The sequence below is a fragment of the Pleuronectes platessa genome, chromosome 4, assembly GCF_947347685.1.
Source record: "Pleuronectes platessa chromosome 4, fPlePla1.1, whole genome shotgun sequence".
In the NCBI taxonomy this organism is placed as follows: domain Eukaryota; kingdom Metazoa; phylum Chordata; class Actinopteri; order Pleuronectiformes; family Pleuronectidae; genus Pleuronectes; species Pleuronectes platessa.
Window position 1 is genome coordinate 26,473,379 of NC_070629.1, and position 25,263 is coordinate 26,498,641.

A 25,263-nucleotide genomic window follows, 5' to 3' on the forward strand; every position below is an offset into this window, starting at 1 on the left:
ATTTGACATATTCAATCTTTATTTAGTTGCTGTGAGGTAAATTTTAGCAGTTGCAGAGGAATTTTGGTGTTAAAGGGTCAAAGAGTCATTCCAGAAAAGTAGTATTATTCTTGCTTAAAGTTGTGGAACTTGGAAATAGACAGATACAAAAGAGAGAGCGGGAGAGAGAGAATGGTCAAGTTCCCAGTATTAGCTAAGCTGAACCACTGGTCTCAAACCTAAACCAAGTTAACCCTGATGATACGGTCAGAGTGGTTTTCTCACACCGGACAAAGCTCCGTCCTCCAGAGCCATAAAATACATTATACAACAGTTTGACAGAGTCGGACTCGAACGCGATAATTCATCTGTGAACTGGAGCTGCAAAGTGAAGGTCACTTCTTCTCCGGGAACTTCCTGTAAACAGTCGTAGAGATTGACGACTTCCACGGCGAGTGAGTTGGGTCGGTCGGTGCAGCTGGTGGAGCAGCACATCTGGCTACATCAGGACATGCCCAGTGAGAAGTGATCACAAGCAGGTGGATCCTGTTTGAGGCTCAGAGGGTTGAAGTCTCTCCTCAGACATGAGTGTTAAAGGTCTGCCAGTGCAGTTAAGGGTTTATTTGTGTGTTTGTTGGTTTGTTTGATTGTTTTTTACCCAAAAACCTGCTTGAAGGATGGACTATGGGTCAAGAAAGAACAATTTTTTTTGTGTGTATCTTGAGAAATCCAGGAAATTTTTTGTTCACTTCCTTTAATTCTGCGTTCATGTGGTGTTGCAGTAACAAGTCAGTTTCTGAGTAGGAGGTTTCACGTGAACACCATCTCAAGTCACAGAAACAACAACTCAGACAGTCGGGGAAGTTTTGGTACTTGAGTTGCCGGGGTTGCTGACGTCATCATAAACCAATAAGCATAATTTGATAATAAGCTGTAAATAGTATGATGGCAACTTATTAAATTTGAATCTTTGATCCTTTTTCTTTGCTGTATGCTGTCATGTAAATATTGGAGAGAGGTTTCAAGTTGTGATGTTACCGATGCATGAGTTGTGTGCAGTTTGGTGCAGATCCAAATATAAATCTGGATATTGTGGATTTAAATGTGGTTTCATAAGGGAACTGTTGTCATTCTGGTTAATATATCAAAGTATTTCTGCATTTCCGAAAAGCTTAGAGAAGTTTGTTTTGTTCTCCAGTCTCACTCCATGCATGACAGACTTATGAGCTGCTTCTCCTCCATCTAAAACCCACTCAAGTGTTGTGTTGAGTTTGTGTAAGTGGCATTTCAGTTTTATTTAGTCTGACAGAGATGCCTCCTCGACATGCCATAGCATAAATACCCTCCGCTTCCCGTATCTGGCCCAGCGTGATCCCGACTGACTGGAGTTTATCTCCACGAGAGCCTCGAGGAGGCCTCTCATTTACTGCAGAGGCTTGGCAGCAGCGAGAGCCAATCCAGATCGGAGGAAAAATAACTCTCAAGAGGTTCCAGCGGCACGATTCTCTCCACCCGCAGGGACGAGGGACGTTTGACCGGCCGGTTCGGGAGCGAGGACGGACACTGCAGAGAGATCACATGCTCTCATCATCAGATAGTTAGAGGAAACAGCACAACAGGTTTCTGACAGCCTGTTGATACTAGAGTCACACGATTCTGCGAGAAAAGCACAACAGATTGACACAAAATCATCAGGTGTGTGCATTTCCACGTGTCTTGCATAAAGTAAGGAACCTTGTCCCTTCTATTGTGTTTAAAAACATTATATTTACTAATGAGTTCTCCAACTTTCAAATTGCTTGATAAAACAATCCCGTCTTTGTCCCCGGAGCTTTCAGCTGCCTCTCACCGGCTTCATCAGCAAACAGAGCTTGATGTTGTTGACGCTAGCAGACCTTGAGTTGGGGGGGGGGGGGGATTTTTTTAAACTGCTAATGCCAATGTCAAGAATTAAGTTTTATTCAAGAATTCCTGGAAGTGCTAGGGAAAAAATCACGAGCGCTACAGGAGCAGATCCAATAACTTTCACAATTTGAAGCCATTCCCTTGCTTTGGGCATTTTGACATATTCTGGGACCACTTAGGTTAAAATGCTTCAGGTTTCAGGGGGACTGACAAACACTTAAAATCCTGTTGTCAGTTTCTTTTTTAAAGATTTGTGTGCGTTTGAGTGAGAGCAGCCTCAGGTAACGAGCGGTGGAGAACTCCTCACTGGTATGTGCCGCGGCGGCTACAGTGAACATCCACTTCGGTGAAAGTGAGCCCTTGTCTCTCCGGCTCTGGGGATTCTTCAATGGCACCTCTGTCTTCTTCTGGTCAGATGAGTCCATCGTAACCCCCCACCCCCCACCCCCAACTCCTCTTACACCTCCATTCATAGTCAGGAAGCAGCCTCAGAGCGGCCCGGGGGAAGAAAAGGTGCCGTATCTGATCATATCATCACACAACGAGAAACACACAGCGCTCGGCTTTTATATGGCCGCTGCCGCCCGTGTCGGGTTCCCTGTGGTAGGAGTCCGGCCTGGTGAGAGGCACGATCGGTGGGTTCTGGCCGTATGAAGCGACTCAGTGGTGGGGAACCTCATAGCACCGGGAAACGGTGATACCCGAGCCGCTCTGGTTGGTATATAGGCCAAGAGAAATCACGTATACTTTGATGGCATTGAGACTGCCTGTGTGTGTGTGTTTGTGTGTTTGTGAGCAACAAACCACACTTCCTCATTTCTTTTCAGATTTTTTTCTTCCTCCAGTCAAACCACCTGTCTTTGGATTTAGTAGAACAGCTAAGTAGGGACGTGCACTCGTCCACACAGCAGCGTGCTCCGTAATACCCATGATTACTCCGTCTGCCAGGTTTGCTCTCAGCCTTCAGTCCCTCTCGCTGCCCGACACACATTCAGTCGCAGGATATTTAGGAGAAGTGAGCGTGATGCCTCCGCAGTGAAATGGAGCAGCTTGTTCAGGATATCTGTTACACAGGGAGGAAAAAAAAACGACTTTTAAGGATTATAAAGTCCAACACTTATCCACACATGAAAACTTACTGTGTCGTGAGCCAAGGGTCAAAAAGGAAACATTAATACTTTTCCACTTCGACATAAACAGAGGTTGAGAGGAGAAAGTTGATGTGAGAAAACTAAGTCATATATGAAGATTTAAGTCTCATTAATGCTAAAAGTTTACAGATTTGTATTTGTTCACATCTTCTTAAAGCTCTTTTAAGAGGTTCATTATCGCTTCCTCCTCCGATGGCGCCGTGTTTGCTGTTGTCAGAAACCTTCACCTCCTGCGGCAGTGTGCAGGCTGACATCATTTGAAACAGACAGATTTCTTTTCATGCATAAAGGCAGCACACATGAAACCTGTCAGGGATACAACTCCACCCATAAATCAGCTCCTAGACCACAGAAAGTCGATGCTTCTGTAGCTACACATCACATCGAATCTAAAACTAGCCTGATCCCGGTCTTGATTTAATGGCGCCTGGAGGATGAGGGGATGGGACGGTTTAGCTTCGCTCTGGCTCGAGCTCTGAAGTTGTTGCGGACATGAACAACCCGAGGGTCCTGTTGTCAGCTACACCTTCAGACACCCGTAGAGCATTTAAGTGGTTCCCAGCCTCGCAAAGCAGGCAGTGGCAGAAGTCATTAGGCTTCCTATGACACACACACACACACACACACACACAGACACACACACACACACACACGCCCAAACACACTCTCTTGAGTGTTGATCCCTGGGGGAGCTGACTCTTTCCCATGGGCTGTGTCCATAATACACCCAAAGATACAGGGTCTCTAATGAAGGCTGCCAGATGTGGGCTGGCCAGGTCATCTCCCCTGTGCTATTAGAGAGGAAGGAAAAAGAGGGATGGATGTAAGGAGAGAGAACGAGGGGCAGCGCCTCCCCTGTAATTTCTGCGGCCAGTGAGGATTTGGTGGTAACTTTGGTTTCGGTTCCACAACAAACAACAGCCCTGTTTTTGTGCCAGCTCTGGTTTTAACCAAAGAGCTATTTTTATTCCAGCGGAGTCACTCTGTGTGATGTGCAGCTGGATCCCAGCGCGCAGTTTCACCGTTGACTTTTCTGCACGAGTGGCGGCTGAGTCTGTGTCAGTGTCCATACGCCGCTGAGAGGAAAACACAAGAGAGGACAAATGGAGGAGAGGGAAGTGCAGAGGGAAGGGGAAGAGAGAGCCCCCCTGGGCAATGCTTGTAAAACAGATCAGACGGGACTAAAGGGGACTTAGAGAACCAAACAGCCAGGAAATGAGAAGAGGTGGAGGGGGGAGAGGAGGCAGGAGGGGGCGAGCAGAGGTACAAACATGCTCCATTTGACTCTGGGTTTAAGGTCTTCATCACCAAGGAGAGAGCGATAATAAAACCACTTTAGTATTTAGATTTTCAATATTTGTTTGTCATCTCTAAGATCTGGGAGCTTTAAAACTTTGCTAAAACGAAAGCCATTTTCAAACAGGACATTTCCCCCGAGTTTGCCTACAGTTCAGTAGAGATCAGATCCGTTCTTAACAACAGGAAAGTGTCCAGAACGCTCAGAGCTATAAATACAACTCAGAAATCACGTGTTGTTGACATTTCCGTCTGCGTCTTCTTTGTGCATCCTGAGATATTTTTATTCTTATTGTTTTGCAGTTTTGCAACAAACCCACTCGCTTGCCGTTAAGAACTTTTTAAAGCAAAACTCCAGGATAATCAAACATAAGCTGAAGAAAATAAGGCCTAAATTTGATTAAACTGGACTTTTCCCCTTAACTCTAAGTCAAAACACGGATCGTCTACTGCGATGTTTTCCCCCAAAAATTGGTAAACAAGGTATTACCCTTCAATATTCCTAATTATGTCACGTACAGAAATGATGCCCGACACCGATTCTGTCTCCCACGCGGCTTTATGCGGCTGAACAATTGAATAAATGCACAATCTAATTCAATAAGCTTCTTAAAAAGCCACAGCCGAGTGAAGCCTGTGCTGCTACCAGTGCAGGTTTGTGTATTTGTACACAGTGCACGTGTAGCCCTGCATATTACGTCCAGAGCCTCTGTCCCCATCTGTGTGTGACCTCAGAGAGATGGCAGATGGCAGATTGGCCCGACATCGAGGAAAGCCCCTTTTTTTTTTACAGAGTGACGCCTGGCCCAGGGTCAGATGTCACCACAACATCTGCTGGAGGCTCGAGCCGCCGCCCCCCCCCCCCACCCCCCCCCGGCCGTGTTGTGCATCCCATCAGTGTTGCAGACCTGTTGCCACGGGCTACTGTGGCAGCAATCGAATGGGGAGCCCGGGCACAGGAGTGAGCTCGGGGGGGGGGGGGGGGGACGACAATGGGGGCTTTTGGTGCAGGGATGACGGAGGAGATAATAACAGTATCGGCCACACCACCGTGGATATAATTCCGCTGCTGTCCCTGCGGTCACACGATACCTTCCCAAACACCTGATATTTGCTCAGCTTCTGATTTGGGCCCCTCTCTTTTCATGTGTCTTCTTTATTTACCTTTCCAGCCGCTCGGCTTCACCTGCTGCCGTCGAGATTGTCCCGCTCGCCGGGGCCCGGGCAGATTTCTCTTGTTGGAGCAGCTGCGTTGCTCGGTTTGTTTTGAACACAAGCAAGACTCCATAAAAGAGTCGTTGAGCATCTTTTGTCTCATCGCTCCTTTATTTTGAGCGCTTCGAGCTCCCGTTGAGGCCGGTGGAGCCCCACGCCTGTGAAAACCACTCTATTTGACGTGCTCTCGCCAAGTTAAAGAGCAAACTGTTAGCATTCTTTGCCCGGCGTGTGCTACAGTTGACTTGCCGCCTGCACCTCAGCCAGGGCGTGTGTTTGAGTAGTGCGTCCACGTGCACCGAGGTGGGGTCGAGGGTAGGCTCTATCTGTTTGTCTTTCAGGCCCCGGTGTGAGACGCTGGGCTGGTCTTCTGCGGGGGGGAAGGTGCCGGTTTCAAAGCCGGTGTGAGTTTTTTTCAGGGAGCCATAAAGTGAGGCTGCCAGCAAGCCTCTCTCCATTGAGGTTTCCTCGGGTTAGGAATCAGGACAGGAGACTCTTTAGAGTAAACACCAAGATTCCTCATGAGCTGGCAGCCCCTGTCTCTGTCTCTCTCTCTCTCTCTCTCTCTCTCTCTCGCTCTCTCTCTCTCCCCCCAGAAAAACCCAGCCAAACCAGTTCCCTTTCTTCCAGACTCCTTTGTTTGCCCCAGCACTTGTGTGTGTTTTGGATTTTAAAGCTTTTCTTTTGCCCCACGTGTTTTTGGCACTAAACATTGCCGACCGCTTAAAAAGTTGCAGAGCAGCTTGGAGGAAAGTATTTTTTTTATTTTGGGGGGGGGAGGGGGCGTGAGGGGTAGTCAGTTGAGACTTGTAAATCCTAAAGTCCTGCAAATGAAAAGAAGTTGGAGATGTTTTTTGGGGGGGGGATTGAGAGAAGGTGCACGGAGCGGAGCGGGCGGATGCCAGCGACCACGCCGCTTGGAACGGAGGAAGTGAAACCAATAATGAACGGGGGGGGGGGGAATAAAAGGGGGGGGGAAATTCAAGGATGAGCCACATGTAATGAAAGGAGATTTGAAGAAAGATTTCTTTTTGGGATATGGATAGAGGAAGAGAGAAAAGGGAGAGGAAAGAGGAGGTGTAACAGCTGAATACACCCGGCCTATGGTCAGCTCTGAATGGGGAGGAGAAACAATGGGCCCACTCATCCCTCTCTCTCTCTCTCTCTCTCTCTCTCTCTCTCTCTCTCTCTCTCTCTCTCTCTCTCTCTCTCCCTCTCTCCCTCTCTCCTCATTTCTTTGCCATGAGAGGAAGCAGCCATTCACATACCAACGCTGGAAGAAATAAACAACTCATTTAAATATTTAGAAGTGAAAGATCTGACGTTTTCACATCACATTTTAATTAGTAATCGACAAATATTTCCTGCCTCTTCTAAACAGACTTTTAAATAGTTTCTAGACCAGGGTCGACTCAATGTCTCAAAAATAAAATGACGACTCCATAAATCACTAATTCTGATTAATTCCTACATTAAGAAGCGTGTTCTTGGGGGGTGTATAGGATCTCGGACAGTAGCAGGATGGGGTGCCCTGGAGAGGAAGGAGGCAGAATGGTGGGATAAGGGATGACAGAGGAGGGGAGGGGGGGGGGGGGGGTGAATGGCTGGAGCAGCAGCTGCCGTCTCCTCATTAACATGCACACCTGCTCCCTGCGACCTTTTTCCAGCGAGTTCGTGTGGCGCCTCACGACCTCAGCACCCGCCACTGCTGGGGCTTAACTGGACTGGCCTTCTAGCAGCCAGAGCCCCCCCCCCCTCCCCAAACCCCAAACACACACACACACACACACACACACTCACACACACACCAGTGTCCTCCCACCACAGACTGTGGTTATTTGGAGGAGTTTGTGGCTGCATCACAAGTTTTAATTTAAAGATGCGTGAAAGTGAATCTGCCACAGGGATGATGTCTCAGGCCCGGTGTTTAAAAAAACACATTCAGATTCAAATAGATTTAAAGGCTGACTTTTCCCCCTCTGGTTTGAATGAATGTTCAAAGTAACTTTCAACAGCAGGAAGAGTCGGATCAGATCAGTAGTAAAATAATGTTTTATTTTAATCTTTAAATCATGAACGCCTATAGAATCCCCTTTATATGGTTTACTGTTTTACACACACATATATATATATATATATATGTGATTGACCAGTTAATTGAATGGCTGATTAATTGATTGATTGATTATCAATCTGATGCCATTAGGTCAGTCCCTATATCGAATCTCGATTATTTAATACGATTAAAAGGCCTTAACTCCTTGGACGGTTTCCTCTCAGAACATTTACTGTATCAACACCTACTGTAGCTGTCTTTTGTGATAGAGAACATTATATTGGGCCACCGACTCTCTGCTCTGGACGCAGTGACATGCCACCACCGCTCACTACTACTGTTTGTGCAGCGGGCAGCCGAGCATGTGATGTTGTCTTTTCCTTGCCACAGTCCCAAGGCCGTCTAATCCCCTGAGAGGGCGACCCTGTCTAAACACACGCCTGTCCCCACAGAGGGGCCACGGCTTGGCCCCCACTCACACACACACACACACACACACACACACACACACACACACACAGAGACACACACTGGCTGGCCCCCCTGGGAATGTTTGGGGACCGGGTCCTGCCAGCCCCTCGGGGATAACAGACTTGTTGGCTCTGCTCAGGTATTTGAGAGCGACGGCGTGTTTTCATGTCGTGGGAAGTCGGCTTTGATGTGGACAGGATGTTTTATGCACAACGTTGTTTCTGCACGAGAGTAAACGCACAACAGTATTCAAACAGAGCAGTTGATTGTGAGGTTTAGATATCCAGACATTCCCTGTGTCATTTTCCTCTGTGCAGGAATTCGCTTGGACAGATCTTTCATGTCTCCTGACAGAGGTTGTTCCACCAGCTCTTCTGTTTCATCCTCTTCCCATCTCTAGTCTGACGCCGCTCTAGATCCTCTCTGGGGAGGGAAGAATAACGAGCATTGAGTTGGTGGCACGGTGCTTCATAAGTTGCCATAATGTTGGCTCGCAGCTCAAACGCTGTGGTATAGCTGGGGCCTTGTCCTCAGGATGAATGAGTGCTGACAAAAGGGTTGAAGCACATTTCAGCGCTGAGAGCCGCTGCCATGATGCCTGCTTCTCTCCTGTCTCTACTTTTACCCAGAAACAGATTAGGAAGAAGAATTCCACATACCAGAGACTTTTTTTTCTGTTCATGTCTCCAGTGGTATTGAGTAGATTCTTTGTATTTGTAATGCCCGCGCCTCCTCGGCCACCCAGCGCTGCTGACAAGGGGACTGAACCTCTGAAGGTGATGAAAACAGGAATGTGGTGGAGAGGGTGGAGCTCAATGCCTTTATGGTAATGCCCGAAATTACAATTAAGGAAGTTGTGTTTTCTTCGGCGTTTGTTTGTTTGCCTCTTAGTTAGTAGGATTAAACAAAAACTACCCGGAGTGATTTTCATGAAACTTGGTGGAAGGATGAGTCGGTAAAGAACCCAGTATATTTTTGTGAAGATCTTTTTAATTCACTTTTTTTGTCACCCAGGGAACAATTCATGACCTAGATAATGAAGAAAACAGATTAAGGGGACTGATATCTGTGATTATGTACAATTTGGTTCCAGATTTCCTATTTTGGTCGATCAGTAGGTCAGTAAGTTGATGAAATGTCAGCGTTATATTTTAGAAACCTGGCTTATAAAAAAAAAAACTAAACATACAGTTTTATAAGTTATAAAAAAGTGCAATTTTGATATAAATGAGCAAACTTTTACACCTAAAATCTGTCAACTGTTGAATTGAAATTAAAAAAAATTGAGAAAATCATCACATTAAGAATCTGGAAGAGTGAAATAATCAAAAATTAGATATTACTTAATCAATAAATTGAATATGATGTGAATGTTAAGTAGTAAACTTCTACTCTGCGTGTGTGTGTGAGAGATTGTGTCGACTTCTGTGTGTGTGTTGGTGTGTAAAAGAAGCTGCACACTGTAGGTATGTGTGTCTGCCTGCTGTGTGTGTGGCCCCTTTGTTGAGCCGTGCGTATCCTCAGGGGACGCTTTCAGCTCCTCTCATTGTAATTGTAAATGTGCGACTGTGTCTCTGTGATCTGCAGCCTCTGGTGTGTGTGTGAGTGTGTGTGAGTGTGTGTGTGTGTGTGTGTGTGTGTGTGTGTGTGTGTGCATGTGTGTCTCTGGGAACTTGTCCAGTGGACGTTTGTGACACACACAACCTGTGAGAAAACCTCTCAGTAGTTTGTGCCCCCCCGCCCTCTCCTCCCTCTGTTCAGACCACTGTTTTACAGCCTCACACACATTGTTCGTGGGGGGGGGGGGGACACACACACAGTTTCTCGTGTCCGTGTTGCCGTGTTGTAAAAGCAGCAGGGCAGAGCAGGGCCGTGGTCTAACAGGAAACAGATAGTTAGGACCAGGCAGCTGATGGATGAGCACAGTAAGAGCAGAGAGGGACTGACGTGGTGTCTTAACCTCTGCTGGGCTGAGAAAGATTACATCAGTGAAACTATAGGACCAGACTCTTTGTTATGCTAATTTCAAATGAGATTCATAAATAAAGAAAGGGCCTTTATTATTCGACCCATACATCTTGCAGAAAAGATGTTTTTTTATTAACTTGTAAATTGCTGTTCGTGCTCTTTTGTTCGATGATTATGTTTTTCAAAGGCGTAACAAGATTTTCTGAAATATTGTTATGACCCAGACCCCAGAATAGTGCCGGAACAATAAATTGAGTTGAGCAGATTACAGACGATGTGATTATCCGTCTGATCTCAGTTCAGTCCCATCGCAGCTAAAACATGGGATCAACACAGAATCCACTTCAGTCCAGTTCTTTTGAACAGTTTTACTGAAATGAATCTGGACCCAGCTGGTAAAAATATGCAAGAGTAAAAAAGAAAATAGTTTAGTCTTGTGAATCAACAACTTAGCAAAATAGTTAAATAACAGCATGTGTATAAGAAGCTATAGAGATTGAACAGCTGTCAGTTTATACAGATGTTTAACTGTTTGTCATTTCTATTAAAATAATCCCAAATGAACTGAGTACAACTTTTAACCTTTTTGCTGTTCCAGAAGTAAAAGTATCCAGGTATTGAATAAGGAACGACTTCTCTTCTTTCACTGTTAAACTCAGACAGGAACAAAACCCGTCCCTAACTCACTGCGCTTGTCTTTTCCTCAGGTGCCGGGACGGGTACATAGGAAGCCGCTGCCAGTTTCCCGACCCGTGCGCCGCCTCGCCATGCTCCAACGGCGGCTCCTGTCGTGCCGTCCCCAGGGGGAGCACGGTGGACTTCACCTGCTCCTGCAGACCGGGCTTCACCGACCGCCTCTGCCAGACGCCCGTCAGCAACGTGTGCAGCAGCTCGCCGTGTCGCAACGGAGGGACCTGCGAGCTCGAGAGCCTCCAGACGTACAAGTGCCGCTGCCCGCCCGGATGGTCAGGTAACTGGCACCGCAATCCTTTCTCCTGAATGACTATCATTTATATCTATTCAAAGAAAATATGAATTACTCTTGAGTTGAGATGATCAGTTAGAGATTGAACCAGTGTCGGAGTTTTGAATCTCAGGGGTTGTGAGGATTTCCAAATATTTTGTCTCAGGTTAATCAGAACAAATTTGATACATTTTCAAGGTCTAATTCAAATGATCTAAAAAGAGACTATTACCCTTGACGAAGAAGAAGAGAAATGTTTGTAATATTTTAGAAACCTGGCTTGTACCATTACATTAAAAAAACATGGATGGTCTGAACATACTGCTAAGTTTTATAAGTTGTATAAAAAAGTGCAATTTTGATATAAATAAGCAAACTTTTACACCTAAAATCTGTCAACTGTTTTGAAATAAAAAAAAAAACAGAGAAAATTATCCCATTAAGAAGCTGAGAAGAGTGAAATACGGAACATTTGATACATCTTCATTTCATTTTGTGATAATTGTCTAAAAAGAGAATATTAACCTTGACAAAAAAGAAGAGAAATATTTGTTGTGTAGAATTTACGACCTCTGACCCTGAGCTTTGAGTCTAACCTCATTTCTCTGCCTCCTCAGGTAAACTCTGCCAACAGGCCGACCCCTGCGCCTCGAACCCGTGTGCCAACAGCGGCCAGTGCTCCGCCATCGAGTCCCAATACTTCTGCACCTGCACGCCCTTCTTCTCCGGTAAGACCTGCAAGCAGGACGTGAACGAGTGTGACGCCGCCCCGTCGCCCTGCAGGAACGGCGGCGTGTGCGTCAACGAGGTCGGCGGCTACAGATGCAAGTGTCCTCAGGAGTTCATGGGCAGGCACTGTGAGAGCCGCTACCTGCCGTGCAGCCCCTCGCCCTGCCACAACGGAGGCACCTGCATCCAGAAGGGAGACACCAGCTACGAGTGCTCCTGCGTGCCAGGTAGAGACACCGTCTAAATCCGTGTGTAATTTATAAAACAAGGAAATTAACTGTACAGTTTTTAGTTTTGGGCAAAAAGAGGTTCCAGCATATTTGTCTATTTAATAAACTTTATCAGTTATACACCTTTTCTTGAAAAGTCACATGCTCCTCTTGAGTTAACGTGAAGTCGCTCATCTCTAAATACTCTGACGTCTCTGGAGATGAATTTAAATGTCAGGGTTTGGTTATTGCTGGTTGAGAGGTGATGTCATCTAAGGCTGGGCTGCTCCAGCTCGTGTTGTGTCCCGTGTTTCTGTGTGTGTGTGTGTGTGTACGTGAACATTTGTGTGTGTGTGTGTGTGTGAACTAGGCAGAGCAGGAAGGCTTCAGGGTTTATCATAAGGAAATGGTCAAAGGACAACATCCTTTTCACATAGTGTCGTGAAGCAAACCTCTCTGGAGCCTGAGTTCTGCTCTCCAGCTCGAGTCTCATTCTGCTTCATGTAATGTGTGTAAAGTGTTTTAGTTTCCATCCCATCTCTCACCAGTGTACACAACAAGCTGTTTGTTGACTCCATTTGAACAGAATTTCATTTGAGGACTATTTGTACATATAGTTAAGGTGATTTTCAAGAAGTCTTTCTTAATTGCTATAAATTCTTATTGACAGTAATAATTGATTATTTTCCGACAGACTATAATGTAAATTTTAATTTATCTGTGGACGCACATCAATGAAACATTCTCTTCTTGCATCTCTTCTTATATCTGCATGGTTATTGGCTTATTCGAACATCACATGGTTGAAATGGATAAAAACAGATTCTGTCGGTTTAGCAATAATTAATGATGTGATTGAGAATTATTGTATTATTGTGCAGTTTAATATTTTATCTTTATATTCATTCGAAATGTATGCAACATGATATTTTCTAAAAAAAAATTGCTTTATAAGCTTCTGAAACATTCCTTTAATCTTGAAGCAAACCAGTATTTATTGAGGAAAACACCATTAAGTTCCTCATTAAGTCTACTACATGTTTTAAATATCAGGCCACTGGTCCAGTCCAGTGGTTTCCTCTTGAGTAACTGTAAAACACAGTGGATGTTATTTACCCGGCACGTCTGCCTCAGACCACGAGAGGCGACAGCTGCCTCCTGTCTGCTGGCAGGAAAAAGACAGTTGACCACATTTAACTGTAGAGAAGTTTCACTCCCTTTGTTATGATGCGACAACGTTGAGACGAGTAACTGAAGCTCCCACCAGTAGAAGTCACTCAGGGGAAGTGAAGGAAATACAATGAATAAAATGGAGTCTTTTAATTGTTTTTTATTCAGGTTTTACTGGGAAAAACTGCAGCTACAACATCGACGACTGCCCCAACCACCGCTGCGACAATGGAGGGATGTGTGTGGACGGAGTCAACACCTACAACTGCCAGTGTAAACCGGAATTCACAGGTTTGTGCAGAGGTGTTTCAGTACAACACGGGATTCCTATATATAGCGAACATGTGTCAAGGGAAACCAGCGGCATCATGGGACATCGACCATCTGACCCGTTCGCCCCCCCCCCCCCCCCACTCAGGTCAGCTGTGCACCGATGACGTGGACGAGTGCCAGCTCATGCCCAACGCCTGCCAGAACGGCGGCACGTGCCACAACATCCACGGCAGCTACCAGTGTGTGTGTGTCAACGGCTGGACCGGGGACGACTGCAGCGAGAACATCGACGACTGTGCCAGCGCCGCCTGCAACGCCGGCTCCACCTGCCACGACCGCGTGGCCTCCTTCCTATGTGAATGCCTGCCTGGCCGCACAGGTACAGCAGGGTTCATTCACCTCTGAGGGGATTTTTCATACGAGCTCAGATTTACTGTTGTTGACTAAATTACGTTTTTATTGGGGCGTGTGATGAACGAGGAAGTCAAAGATTGAAACGAGCTCAGATTAAAGGCTGTAAAGTCGAACCCAGAGAACGTGACATTCAAATAAATGCTGATGTTTGGTTTCTCCGGTGGTTTTGGAGTCTTAAACCAAACTAAACCCGTGACAGGAGTGTGTTTCCTGCAGTTTGCAGATGTATCATTTATTTACTCACTCGCACTAATTCGATGACAATCCATGATTTAGTTTGACTTGAGTTTTCCTTAAGCACCAGCTGTCGGTCATTAAAGCGTTTCAGATCCCCGTCTTCCTGTCGCGGCAGCTTCTTGTTTTACGGCCTTACAGCCCTGGGACTTTAATCGTTAACCAGACACGACCAGTTTGAGTCACCGGTCGTCTGGATCTTAAGTTATCAGAGAAACAAGCTGAGCAAACAGCGTCTCCTGATGTCCTGTGTCCACAGAAAGGCTTAGGGAGACAATGATGATGATGTATGTATACTGCTGATAAACAGGAGGGGCTTACCTGAGCTTTCACACCCAAAATAACAGGTGTGAAAGGAGCCTCGGGCCCTGGTCCAGATCATTGGTCCAGACCTCATGAGGTGGTCTGGGTCCAGATCCAACAAACCACAAACCAACAAACCATAGAAAACATTGTTTAAGTTGAGACGACGTTGAACAAGAGAAGTAGTTTGTAGTTTTTCGCCTCTGATGATAGTGAATTAAATATTAAAAAGTGGTTATAACATTGGACAGGGGTTTCTCAATTTCTCTATTCAAATGGAAAGACAAGTTTTTTTTCTACATGCTTGAAAACGCCTGAAACTGTGTTGGACTCAGATCAGATTTTTCTGTCAGTGAAAAAAAATGTGCAGCGCTGACAATTAAGAAATAGAAGTTTAAACTTGACTGAGTCACAGGTTTATGGGATTCAGGATAATTGCAGTTCATAAAACATGGACTCCTGAGCTGACAGTCGTGAGTTCAGTGGAAGGATCATGAACTCCACCGTCTGCTCCCTGCACCAGGTTTGCTGTGCCAGCTGGACGACGCCTGCATCAGCAACCCGTGTCAGAAGGGCTCCAACTGCGACACCAACCCCGTCAACGGAAACCACTTCTGCACCTGCCCCTCGGGATACTTCGGGGCTTCCTGCGACCAGGATGACAACGAGTGTGCTCTGGGTACGACTCTCACTCCTTCAGCTGCCAAGCCTCTGTCTGCTGCAACTGCACTGATGAGTCAAATCAGATTTAGAGAGTTGAACTCCATAAATCAAGAGAGCTCACACTTATCTGTAATTATGGGATTTTCTGGAAGCCCCGATTGTACCTGTAATGTTTTGAATTTGTCCTGAACCAGGCTCCAACCCGTGTGAGCACGCGGGGAAGTGCATCAACACCAAGGGCTCGTTCGAGTGCAAGTGCCAGCAGGGCTACATGGGGCCGCGCTGCGAGCTGGACATCAACGAGTGCATGTCCAACCCGTGCATGAATGAGGCCACGTGCCTGGACCAGATAGGAGACTTCCACTGCATCTGCATGCCAGGTGAGAGACCCATGAGGCTTCATCTAAATATATTTTATACTATTTCTATTTTATTTTTTTGGGGTTGTAATTACTTGAGCATTGCTAGAGGAGAGCCTGTGACTCAAGCATTTCATTGCCAGCGATTGCTTAATGTTATTGTTGTGCATTTGACGATACAAATCTTGAATCTTGAATCTTCAGCTGTGGAACCAGGCAAATTTGTGATTTCTGGCCATATTGTTATTCGTTTAAATTTAGTTTTCATGTCACCAAATTGCAGAGAATCAGAAAACAAGTCTCATAGAGTCAAATGCAGCCTTTTTATTCACCAGTTTTCAAACTCTCCTTCTAGGGGAATCTGTTCCTTTTCAGTCTCTGTGGCTTTAGCGAGGTTCTCTATACTTTCCCTGTAATTTACGTTTGGGGTAAATACTCTGACCACTTGGCACCAAACATGACAGATCTAGAAATGAACCTCTTTCTCTTCCTTTTTACATCCTCCTATTTATCTATTGCTGAAGTTATTAGGTTATTTACAATTTAAGTTAAATTTCCAATCAATTTCAACTCTTGTTCTCTCCAAGTTTTTAAAGATGTAGCTGCTTCTCTTGTGTGAATTAAACTGATGATCTTTGCGATTATTCAGGAATTTGTTCATGTCGATAAGTCGATTAACTAAGACAATAATTATAAATTGCAGTTATTCTCCGACTCTCGTAGCCACAGTGTGTAATGTAGGTCCAGTACAGAGGCTTGTTACAGCGGTGTGAAACTGCCTCTCACTGTGTATCTCTGTCTCACCGATCCATCCCCCCCCCCTCCCCCCCTGGTCCTCCCTTGCTAATTGGCCAGGCTACGCGGGGAACTTCTGCGAGATCGATTCGGACGAGTGCGCCAACAGCCCCTGCCTGAACAACGGCAAGTGTATCGACAAGATCAACTCCTTCGACTGCCAGTGCCCCACAGGTGAGGCTGCCGCTGCACAGGAGGGAGGAGGGGGGAGAAGATGCTTTCTCTCTCTCTCGCTGGCTCTCATTCAAACACACACTCACACACACACACACACTTACACAAACACACAAACAGCTCTCTGGACGGGGCACTAATCCCAGCCCTGAGGCAGGCTTACCCAGGCCCGGGTAGCCCCGAACGAACGCAGCAGTCGAGGTGGAGAGAGGGAAAAGAGAAGCGATCTATAGGGAAGGACTTGAGGGAAGTTTGAACTTTTTAAACAACTTTCTCATCCTCGGTACAAACTCTGATGACTGAGCAGAAACTTGTGGATCCCAACGAGACTAAAATTAGCAGGCAGAGCTGCGGCAAGGCTTCATTAAATATCGTTCTCTGTGTCGTGGTAGGGAGCGAGGTTGTCGTTTGGTTTATTTTGAGGGGAGGAAGTTGTGTTGCTGCAGAAATGCCAGAGGCGTTACAGTAGTTGGGCCGATGTTTTGTTCTGGGGCGAAGGAATGCAACTATTGAGAGACCAAAGAGAAAAGGGGAGAAAAAGAAAAGGAACGTTCTTCAGATGTTGTTTTGAATTCTTTCACTGGGATCATTGACGTGGAAGAAATGTCTTTCTTTTTTCTGGGATGGAAAATAGCGAAGCTCCGAGTCGGGCGGATCAAAGACGAGCTGGGGTGGAGAGAGGCAGGATTCCCCCTGTTGAGAGAGAGAGAAAAAGAGAGGAAGGAGGGAAAAATGGAAAGAGAGAAAGGAAAAGAAAGAAAGACATCCCCGACGAGGAAGCTTTTGAATTAATAGAGAGAGAGCGGGGGGGGGTACAAGAGTGAACACAAGAGCTTAACGCCCACGAGAACCCTGTGTGACATTGAGAGCGGGTTATGTGAGGAAGCAGCACTAAGTGGTGGCGGTGAAAGTGTTTTTTGGGGGGGGTCGGGTGTGGGGGGGGGACGGGGGTGTTGAGACGCAGGGACCGTTATGCCGAAACAGGAAGGGGGGGGCAACAGGGGGAGGGGGGAGGGGCTTTAACCGCTCTGCTTGAGATGTAAATTTGTCCCCGGGGGCGAGGAGGGTCCCCTCTTTTCATTTCTGTACATGGAATAGCCATGGAAACCCCACTGAGCGCCATTGAAATGTCTGATTCCAACAGTCTGCGGATAAATCCCTCTTTGGCGGCTGAGGTGCACGGTGCATGTGCACGCCCCCCCCCCCCCCCCTCCGTGCACGGCCACATTTCAGCCTCAACTTTTGTATGTTTATGCATATGTGTGCATCAGGGTAAGAAAATCCCGCTCAAGCTTCTTTTGATTTCCCTGAGGAGGATTTCATTCGCCTGTGAAGAAACTGATTATTTGCATCGTGTCCTGGCAGATAAACACTCACTTTGTGTCGCTGGGGTTTGTTCCAGTTTATTTTTTTTCCCCGCTGCTTGAAAAGTGGCTCTCGTGTGTTTGAACCTCTCGGTGTGCAAACAGCTCATGTTCTGCTTTTTGTCTGATGAAGTTTCTTCTTTATTGGCTGCTCGGCTTGTTGTTGATGTCAGACTTCATCCACGATACTCAGGAGTTTTAGAACAGCTAGAGTGGAGAGCGCTGTTGGCCTGGTTTGAGTTTGAAATCTCCACGGCTGCGTTGTGGTCTGGACGCGGAGAAGCGGAGACATTCAGGAATGATGACGCATTTCCAATAAGTCTTATTAAAAGGCACTGAAATAAAAGAAATATGAAAAGACTAGTGTTTAAAATGCAAGTGCAGTTATAAGTGATCAGAATCAGAATCAGAATCAGAAAGTATTTATTGCCAAGTAGGTTTACACCTACAAGGAATTTGCTCTGGTTATTGGTGCATACAATGAACATAGAAACATAAAAACACAATAAATACAACACACATAAGAAAAGCAATAAAAAATAATCAATATATATTTACTCACTATTTACTTCTTATTTACTCATTTTTTCTAACTTTTATACAAAGTAACATTTATTTAGACATAAACATATCTAAATAAAAATATATAAAGATAAAAAATTATCACTTTTTCATCACCAGGCAAGTGGACAACCCAATATGTGTCTTTATTAATAAATTAAACACGATCTTTAAAGCATTAATAAATTATCTATGAATCAGTAAAGCAGGTATCTTTGGGTAAATTTTTCTGAGGCCCCTGATATGTTCTTCACGGTCCTCATCTCTTGTCTGCGCTCAGGACCAAGTCAGACTGGTTCTAGCAAAGTCCTCTGGGAAAACTCTGCTCGCCACCAGCCACACAAATACTTCCTCGCTGGATTAGCCGCTGTCTGTCTGTCTTTTTTTTTTTTAAGCCTAAACCACCTGCGTCTTCCTGCGGCGAGGCGGGGGGGGGCAGTGGAACTTTATCGCTTCATCAGACGACAACATCCCACTCGTCTCGTGGACTGTACCATCGTGTGACAGAGGGGACGTGAGAGGAGCATATCTGACATGAGCTAAGAAAATATAAAAACAAAAAGAGAGAAAGCCTGCTGGTGGATCTTGAATGACGAGGAGTTTGAATAGTGGAGGGTCAAAGGTCAAGCTGGCTCTTTGTAAGAGATGGCCCCGGAGTGGAGGGGGTTGTGGAGTGGGGCTGAAAGTAAGACGGGAGAATGCACATTGTGATGGAAAAGTTTCGGAGGACAAAGGAGGCAACAGGCTCAGTCGGGCTCAGATGAGGCGTTGGGCGCACAGGCCCGCCTTTGTCTCGCGCCCCTCGGTCAGGAGGCCTCGCAACTTTCATTCTTTCCTTATCCCCCCCCCCCCGTCTCCCGACGAGCCAGGTCCCCCCCCACCCCACACTCTCCCTTCTCCTTTTAGAGCTGAAAAGAGGAGACGGGGAAAATAGAGAGTGTATAGTGTTTAGCTCTCGTTAATTAACATGCAGATTTCTGATTCGTCGAGAGCCCTTATAGCCTGGGCGCTGGATTCTGAGCGGGACTGGTTTGAAGTGCTGAGAACACAGTAGCCATGTCTGTACACACACACACAGACACACACACGCACACACATTGGCACAATAAAACCCACTTGTTGTTTTTCCAGGCTTCACTGGGAACCTCTGCCAGATAGACATCGACGAGTGTGCCAGCACGCCGTGCAAAAATGGCGCCAAGTGCACAGACGGGCCCGACAAGTACACCTGCGAGTGCACTGAAGGTAAACGAGTTCTAACAAAAGCTTAAAAGGTTCAACAAATCCTGGATTTACAGAGTATACAACTTTTAGTAGTTGGAAAGTGTACAGTTTTGGCACAGGAGGCCAAGATTCAAGCCTGGGAAATGGACAGAATTTCAATTGGAACCCCCTCTCTTGACAGGATACTCCGGGAGACACTGTGAGACGGACATCGACGAGTGCCACTCCAACCCCTGCCACTACGGCAGCTGCGTGGACGGCCTGGCCTCCTTCAGCTGCAACTGCAGACCCGGATACACGGGCCGGCTGTGCGAGACCAACATCAACGAGTGCCTGAGCCAGCCGTGCAGGAACGGAGGCACCTGCCAGGACCAGGAGAACTCCTACATCTGCAGCTGCCCCAAGGGAACCACAGGTAAACACCACACACACACAGGAACTGAAATAAACTCCAGTGGGACTTCTGTCTGAACTCTTGAGGTAACCGATGCCAATTTTCTTCCAGGAATCAACTGTGAAATCAACATAGACGACTGCAAGAGCAACCCCTGTGACTACGGGACCTGCATCGACAAGATCAATGGCTACGAGTGTGCATGTGAGCCGGGCTACTCCGGTAAGCAACTCCAACATTAGCTGTAAACAAGACGGAGGAATCAGCTCAACACTTTCCACAAATACCTAAAATCACAACAGTAGAAATGAAGATTACATTCAAACAATTAGAAGGGAGCATGTTCCTCGAGGTGCGGCCCTGACGGGGAGGGAGGGAGACAGATGGCGAGCGAGTGAGCACGCTCCTCTGAGGCTCGCCCGGTGTCGCCTTCCCGCTCCACCCTGTCCCCGACCTGCTGCTGTGAGGACACGCAAGATGCCCTCGCACACAAAGCACACACACACACACACACACACTCACACTCACACACACAGAAACACTCTCTGGCGAACACTGTCACCGGAGATTTGAGCCAGAGAAAAGATTGCCTGAAAGATTCCTGAAAGTTGAGCTTTTAAAAGCTTGGAAGCCGGGCCCCTGCTTTAAAGCCTGATGGGCCGCCCTTTATGTTATGCGCGGCACTGGGCTGAATGGCGTCAGTGCCTCAAGTGGCCGACAAAGAGGGGCTTAAAACCCCCCTCATGTTTCTGGGAATCGATACATCACCTGCTCTGAGATATAGACTTCATTGTGTGTGGCGGCTTCGTCTGTTGTGTTGTGTATTTAATAATAAAAGGTATCGGCATAATTTCAAAGCCACCTCACCCGGCCTCTACATCAATAAAGACGATGAAGAATGAATATCCTCTCTTCTTCCTCCAGGCACCATGTGTAACATCAACATCGACGAGTGCGCCATCAACCCCTGCCACAACGGCGGCACCTGCATCGACGGCATCAACGGCTTCACCTGCGCGTGTCCGGAGGGCTACCACGACACCACCTGCTTCTCCCAGGTCAACGAGTGCCTCAGCAACCCGTGCATCCACGGCCACTGTGACGACAAGATCAACGGGTGAGCACATCCGTGAACCGGTGCAGTGAGAGAGTCGAGTGTCCAGGGGTGGTTCCACCGGGTTTCAGCCCTTTAGGCCAAACCCAGGGTTACCAGTCGTTGGCAGTATCACTATATTTACTGGCCAATGGGGTTTCTTTCCCAAAACGATGGTAGCTAAGACTATTATAGAAGGTGGTGAAATAAAGGTTCAGTGTTTAAGATTAAGGTTCAAGGGTTATTATATATAAAATGTAAGGGTAAGTTAAGTATCCCCAAAGATCAAACTATTCTACTTTGTCAGTTTCCCACATGTCTCATATGTTAAGATCTGTTTTAATGAAAGCAGATTAGAAAAATTTATAAAATTGTAATTTATAGCAATAGCTATCTGATCAAAGAAGATAAAGAATCTTCCACTTTCATTTTCAGTACTTGATAGTTTGGCAGTTTGGTGCAGACGCCACAAATATGCAACAATAATCAACTTCCAACCTGTTCCCCCCCGTCCCCCCCCCCGTCAGCTATAAGTGTCTGTGTGATCCCGGCTGGAGCGGCAAGAACTGTGACATCAACAACAATGAGTGTGAATCCAACCCGTGCATGAATGGAGGCACCTGCAAGGACATGACCAGTGGATACGTGTGCACCTGTCGCGTGGGCTTCACCGGTCAGTACCCGCGTGTGTGTGTGTGTGTGTGTGTGTGTGTGTGTGTGTGTGTGTGTGTGTGTGTGTGTGTGTGTGTCGGCGTGTTGGCTTGTGTCATGTGTTCATCATCCAAACCACACTTCCCCTCCGCCATAACCACTTGACTGTTGACCTTCATCTTAAATTGAAGTGTGTGGGTAATAAATTCTCTCCCCCCCGGCCCCGACCACAGGACCCAACTGCCAGACCAACATCAACGAGTGCGCCTCCAACCCCTGCCTCAACCAGGGGACGTGCATCGACGACGTGGCCGGCTACAAGTGCAACTGTGTCCTGCCTTACACGGGTATGAAAATATTATCGTAAATCGTTGATATGCTTGTGTGCTGACCTGGTGCTCAGGCATTTCCCTCACAAGGGCCGGGTGTGTGTGGGGTGGGGGGGGGGGGGGTGCAGTTTCCACGGCATGTGTACTTTAAGTTAACGAGCAGAAGCAGGAGTCGGAGCAAATAACTGTCGCGTAAAGTTCAGCGGCAAGACTTCCTCGGTGCCCCAGCGTCCTCGATGAGAGATCTGGAAAAATATTTTCATGTCATCTCAGCTATTATTTGAAAAAACAGATAATAATGGAAAGGATCAGGGCAAGAATCCTCTGTATTTGTTGAGTCGTCTTTTCGGAAAAAAATCCGCAGGCCCCTTTGCTTGTGCCGGGGGGTGGGGGGGGGGTGGGGGGGGTGGGGGGGTGGGAACGGAGTGCTTGACACATTTCCTGTTTGCCTGCTTCCTGTCTCACAGAAAAGCAAATGGCTTCACAATGGGCGGAAACTGGAGCCGGCTTCCTGTACGAGCCGTGTGTTGTGGAAACAGATAGGGAAACGTCTCCGCAGGCCTCTAACACTAACAGAACCTGGCTAGAATCTTCTGATAGCACTGACTGAAAGATGATTCTGTGTCCGTTTGGGTTGGGTTATCTCCAAGTTCATGACTCCTACATGAGACCGCACGGTGGCCCTTTAAGGTTGTTATTGATTTCAAATGAAGCTCTGCTGTAATATGAGTGGTTTGTCTGTTGATGTGTTGCAGGAGAGAACTGTGAGACCCTGATGGCCCCCTGCAGCTCCAAGCCCTGCAAGCATGGAGGGATGTGTCAGGAGTCTGAGGACTATCAGAGCTTCTCGTGTGTCTGCCCTGAAGGATGGCAAGGTAGACATGACATCTCCCGCCACAAGGGCCCCACATGAATCAAGCTGCACCAAGTGTCACTCACTGATATCAGTCTCCTAAATAAACCTGTTTTTCATCAAGATCAATGAATGAATCTCTGGGAAATTGGTGGAAACAAATTGGTGGAAATCTTGCTTCATTGTAAAACCAAGTTTCCTCAGAAGTACCTCTGCCAAGGCCCGACATTCTCTTATGAAACCACATTAATATTCACTAGATTTAGATTTTCTTTTGGATCTACTCCACAGTGTTGACGCTCCATGAATTCATCTTAGTGGAATCGTTGAAAAACGCCCTCACACTGTTAAAGGAAGTGGAATAAAAATTCCTGGATCCGCTCTCTGATCCTGGCTCACACCAAAATGTAATGGATTTTTCCTTTGGGTCAGGTCACACAGTTTTGACCAGCACCTGACCTGAACTATACGAGAAATGAAACCTCTCCATTTGTATAGAGTACAAACCTCAATAGTTGTTAGTAATTCAGTCATTTAATATCATGTCATATCCCATATCTTGTTATCTAAACATATTATTGTCCGTTCATGTGAGATGAAATCAAAATCTCCCTGTGCTCCTCTACTCTCAGGACAAACCTGTGAGGTGGACATCAAGGAGTGTGTGAAGAACCCCTGCCTCAATGGAGCCACCTGCCTGAACACGCTGGGCAGTTACCGCTGTGGCTGCAAACCGGGCTTCACCGGACGCAACTGTGAAACCAACGTTGACGACTGCAAACCCAGTGAGTTTTCCCATTCTTCCCACTTCATGAAACCCCCGGTGAACCCACATCCCCCCCCCCCCCCCGGTGCTGAGTCAAACTCTACTCCTCTTCCTCAGACCCCTGCAGCAACGGAGGCTTCTGCAGGGACGAGGTGGACGGCTTCCTGTGCACCTGCCTGCCCGGCTTCAGGGGCACAAAGTGCGAGGAGGACATCAACGAGTGCGAGAGCAACCCGTGCAAGAACGGCGCCAACTGCACCGACTGCGTGAACAGCTACACGTGCACCTGCCCGGCCGGCTTCAGCGGGATCCACTGTGAAAATAACACCCCCGACTGCACGGAGAGGTAGGACGCTCACAGAGAATAAAGAGCCGGGGGGGGGGGGGCAGTGGTGGTTCTGTTTTAAAATGTACACAGATTTGTGGATCAGGTTCAGATCAACAGGTTCATTTTCCTCCTCCTGATAAAGTAGAGCCCATTTTCTTGTCCACTACTGCCCCCTCTGGTGGAGTTTTGAATAGCTCACCATCTCCTGTACTACAGCTGTCCCGTGATCAATATAACACAAGTTTTCTGTGCATTAAATTAGTGTGTGACTAGATTTTGTGGCTAAAATATATAAAATAATACAATAATAATACTTTCGCTCATTAATGTGACTTTTACTTTGCTCTCCTCCTTCTCTCTTCTTTCTAAAAAGATACAGAATAACCATCCATCCCTCTTTTTCTTTATTCTGCAGCTCCTGCTTCAACGGCGGCACCTGCATGGACGGCATCAACACCTTCACGTGTCTGTGCCCGCCCGGCTTCACCGGCAGCTACTGCCAGCACGACATCAACGAGTGCGACTCCAAACCGTGTCTGAACGGCGGCACCTGCCAGGACAGCTACGGCACCTACAAGTGCACCTGCCCTCACGGCTACACGGGACTCAACTGTCAGGTAGGAGTTTGTTGCTCTTTGTCATTGTGTGTTTTTAAAAAAGTGAAAGTCTTTGGTGTGGAGACTTTGTCCTGTAAAGCTGATGTTTCTATAGTCGTTAATTCCCATATTCCATATTTCAGGAACCACTTTTAAACTTTTATTCTCAGAAAATTACCAAATCAGACGTTATTTTCATATTTAAATTTGTAAAAAAAACATGTTGATATTGTGTGAATCAGTGGTTTTATATCCAATTTCTCTGCTGCACCTTTCAGAACTTGGTTCGCTGGTGCGACTTGTCTCCCTGTAAGAACGGAGGAACCTGCTGGCAGCGGGTCACCACCTACAGCTGCGAGTGTGAGACCGGCTGGACGGGCCTCTACTGTGACGTCCCCAGTGTCTCCTGTGAGGTGGCAGCCAAACAGAGAGGTAGGATAGATGATGAACAGGTTATTAACTTGTGTGCACAGGTGTTATTAAAGGTTTAATAACCTATTAAAGTTATTAAAGTCATTAAAATCCTCTATTAATATACCTTCTAACTCCTCCTCCTCTCTACGCAGGAGTGGATGTCGCCCATCTGTGTCGTAACTCGGGCCAGTGTCTGGACGCAGGCAACGTTCACTACTGCCACTGTCAGGTGGGCTACACCGGGAGCTACTGTGAGGAGCAGGTGGACGAGTGCACGCCCAACCCCTGCCAGAACGGAGCCGTGTGCACCGACTTCCTGGGCGGATACACCTGCAAGGTGAGAAACCCAGAGGAACCTGAAT

At 46.8% G+C, this 25,263-nt stretch overlaps 1 protein-coding gene across 2 annotated transcripts in view; it reads left to right on the forward strand.

The window, feature by feature from the left end:
- The window catches only part of LOC128437831 (neurogenic locus notch homolog protein 1), a 42,192-nt gene that overhangs the window by 3,243 nt on the left and 13,686 nt on the right, over positions 1 to 25,263 (forward strand). For both annotated transcript variants that reach the window (XM_053420112.1, XM_053420113.1), the window contains exons 3-21: positions 10,749 to 11,011; positions 11,623 to 11,961; positions 13,282 to 13,404; positions 13,532 to 13,765; positions 14,861 to 15,016; positions 15,195 to 15,380; positions 16,215 to 16,328; positions 19,385 to 19,498; positions 19,659 to 19,892; positions 19,983 to 20,093; positions 20,796 to 20,988; positions 21,492 to 21,637; positions 21,849 to 21,962; positions 22,700 to 22,819; positions 23,430 to 23,582; positions 23,681 to 23,909; positions 24,307 to 24,508; positions 24,766 to 24,919; positions 25,054 to 25,238. In XM_053420112.1, the coding sequence (XP_053276087.1) occupies positions 10,749 to 11,011; positions 11,623 to 11,961; positions 13,282 to 13,404; positions 13,532 to 13,765; positions 14,861 to 15,016; positions 15,195 to 15,380; positions 16,215 to 16,328; positions 19,385 to 19,498; positions 19,659 to 19,892; positions 19,983 to 20,093; positions 20,796 to 20,988; positions 21,492 to 21,637; positions 21,849 to 21,962; positions 22,700 to 22,819; positions 23,430 to 23,582; positions 23,681 to 23,909; positions 24,307 to 24,508; positions 24,766 to 24,919; positions 25,054 to 25,238 (3,370 nt within the window). The remainder of the gene's footprint in view (positions 1 to 10,748; positions 11,012 to 11,622; positions 11,962 to 13,281; positions 13,405 to 13,531; positions 13,766 to 14,860; positions 15,017 to 15,194; positions 15,381 to 16,214; positions 16,329 to 19,384; positions 19,499 to 19,658; positions 19,893 to 19,982; positions 20,094 to 20,795; positions 20,989 to 21,491; positions 21,638 to 21,848; positions 21,963 to 22,699; positions 22,820 to 23,429; positions 23,583 to 23,680; positions 23,910 to 24,306; positions 24,509 to 24,765; positions 24,920 to 25,053; positions 25,239 to 25,263) is intronic.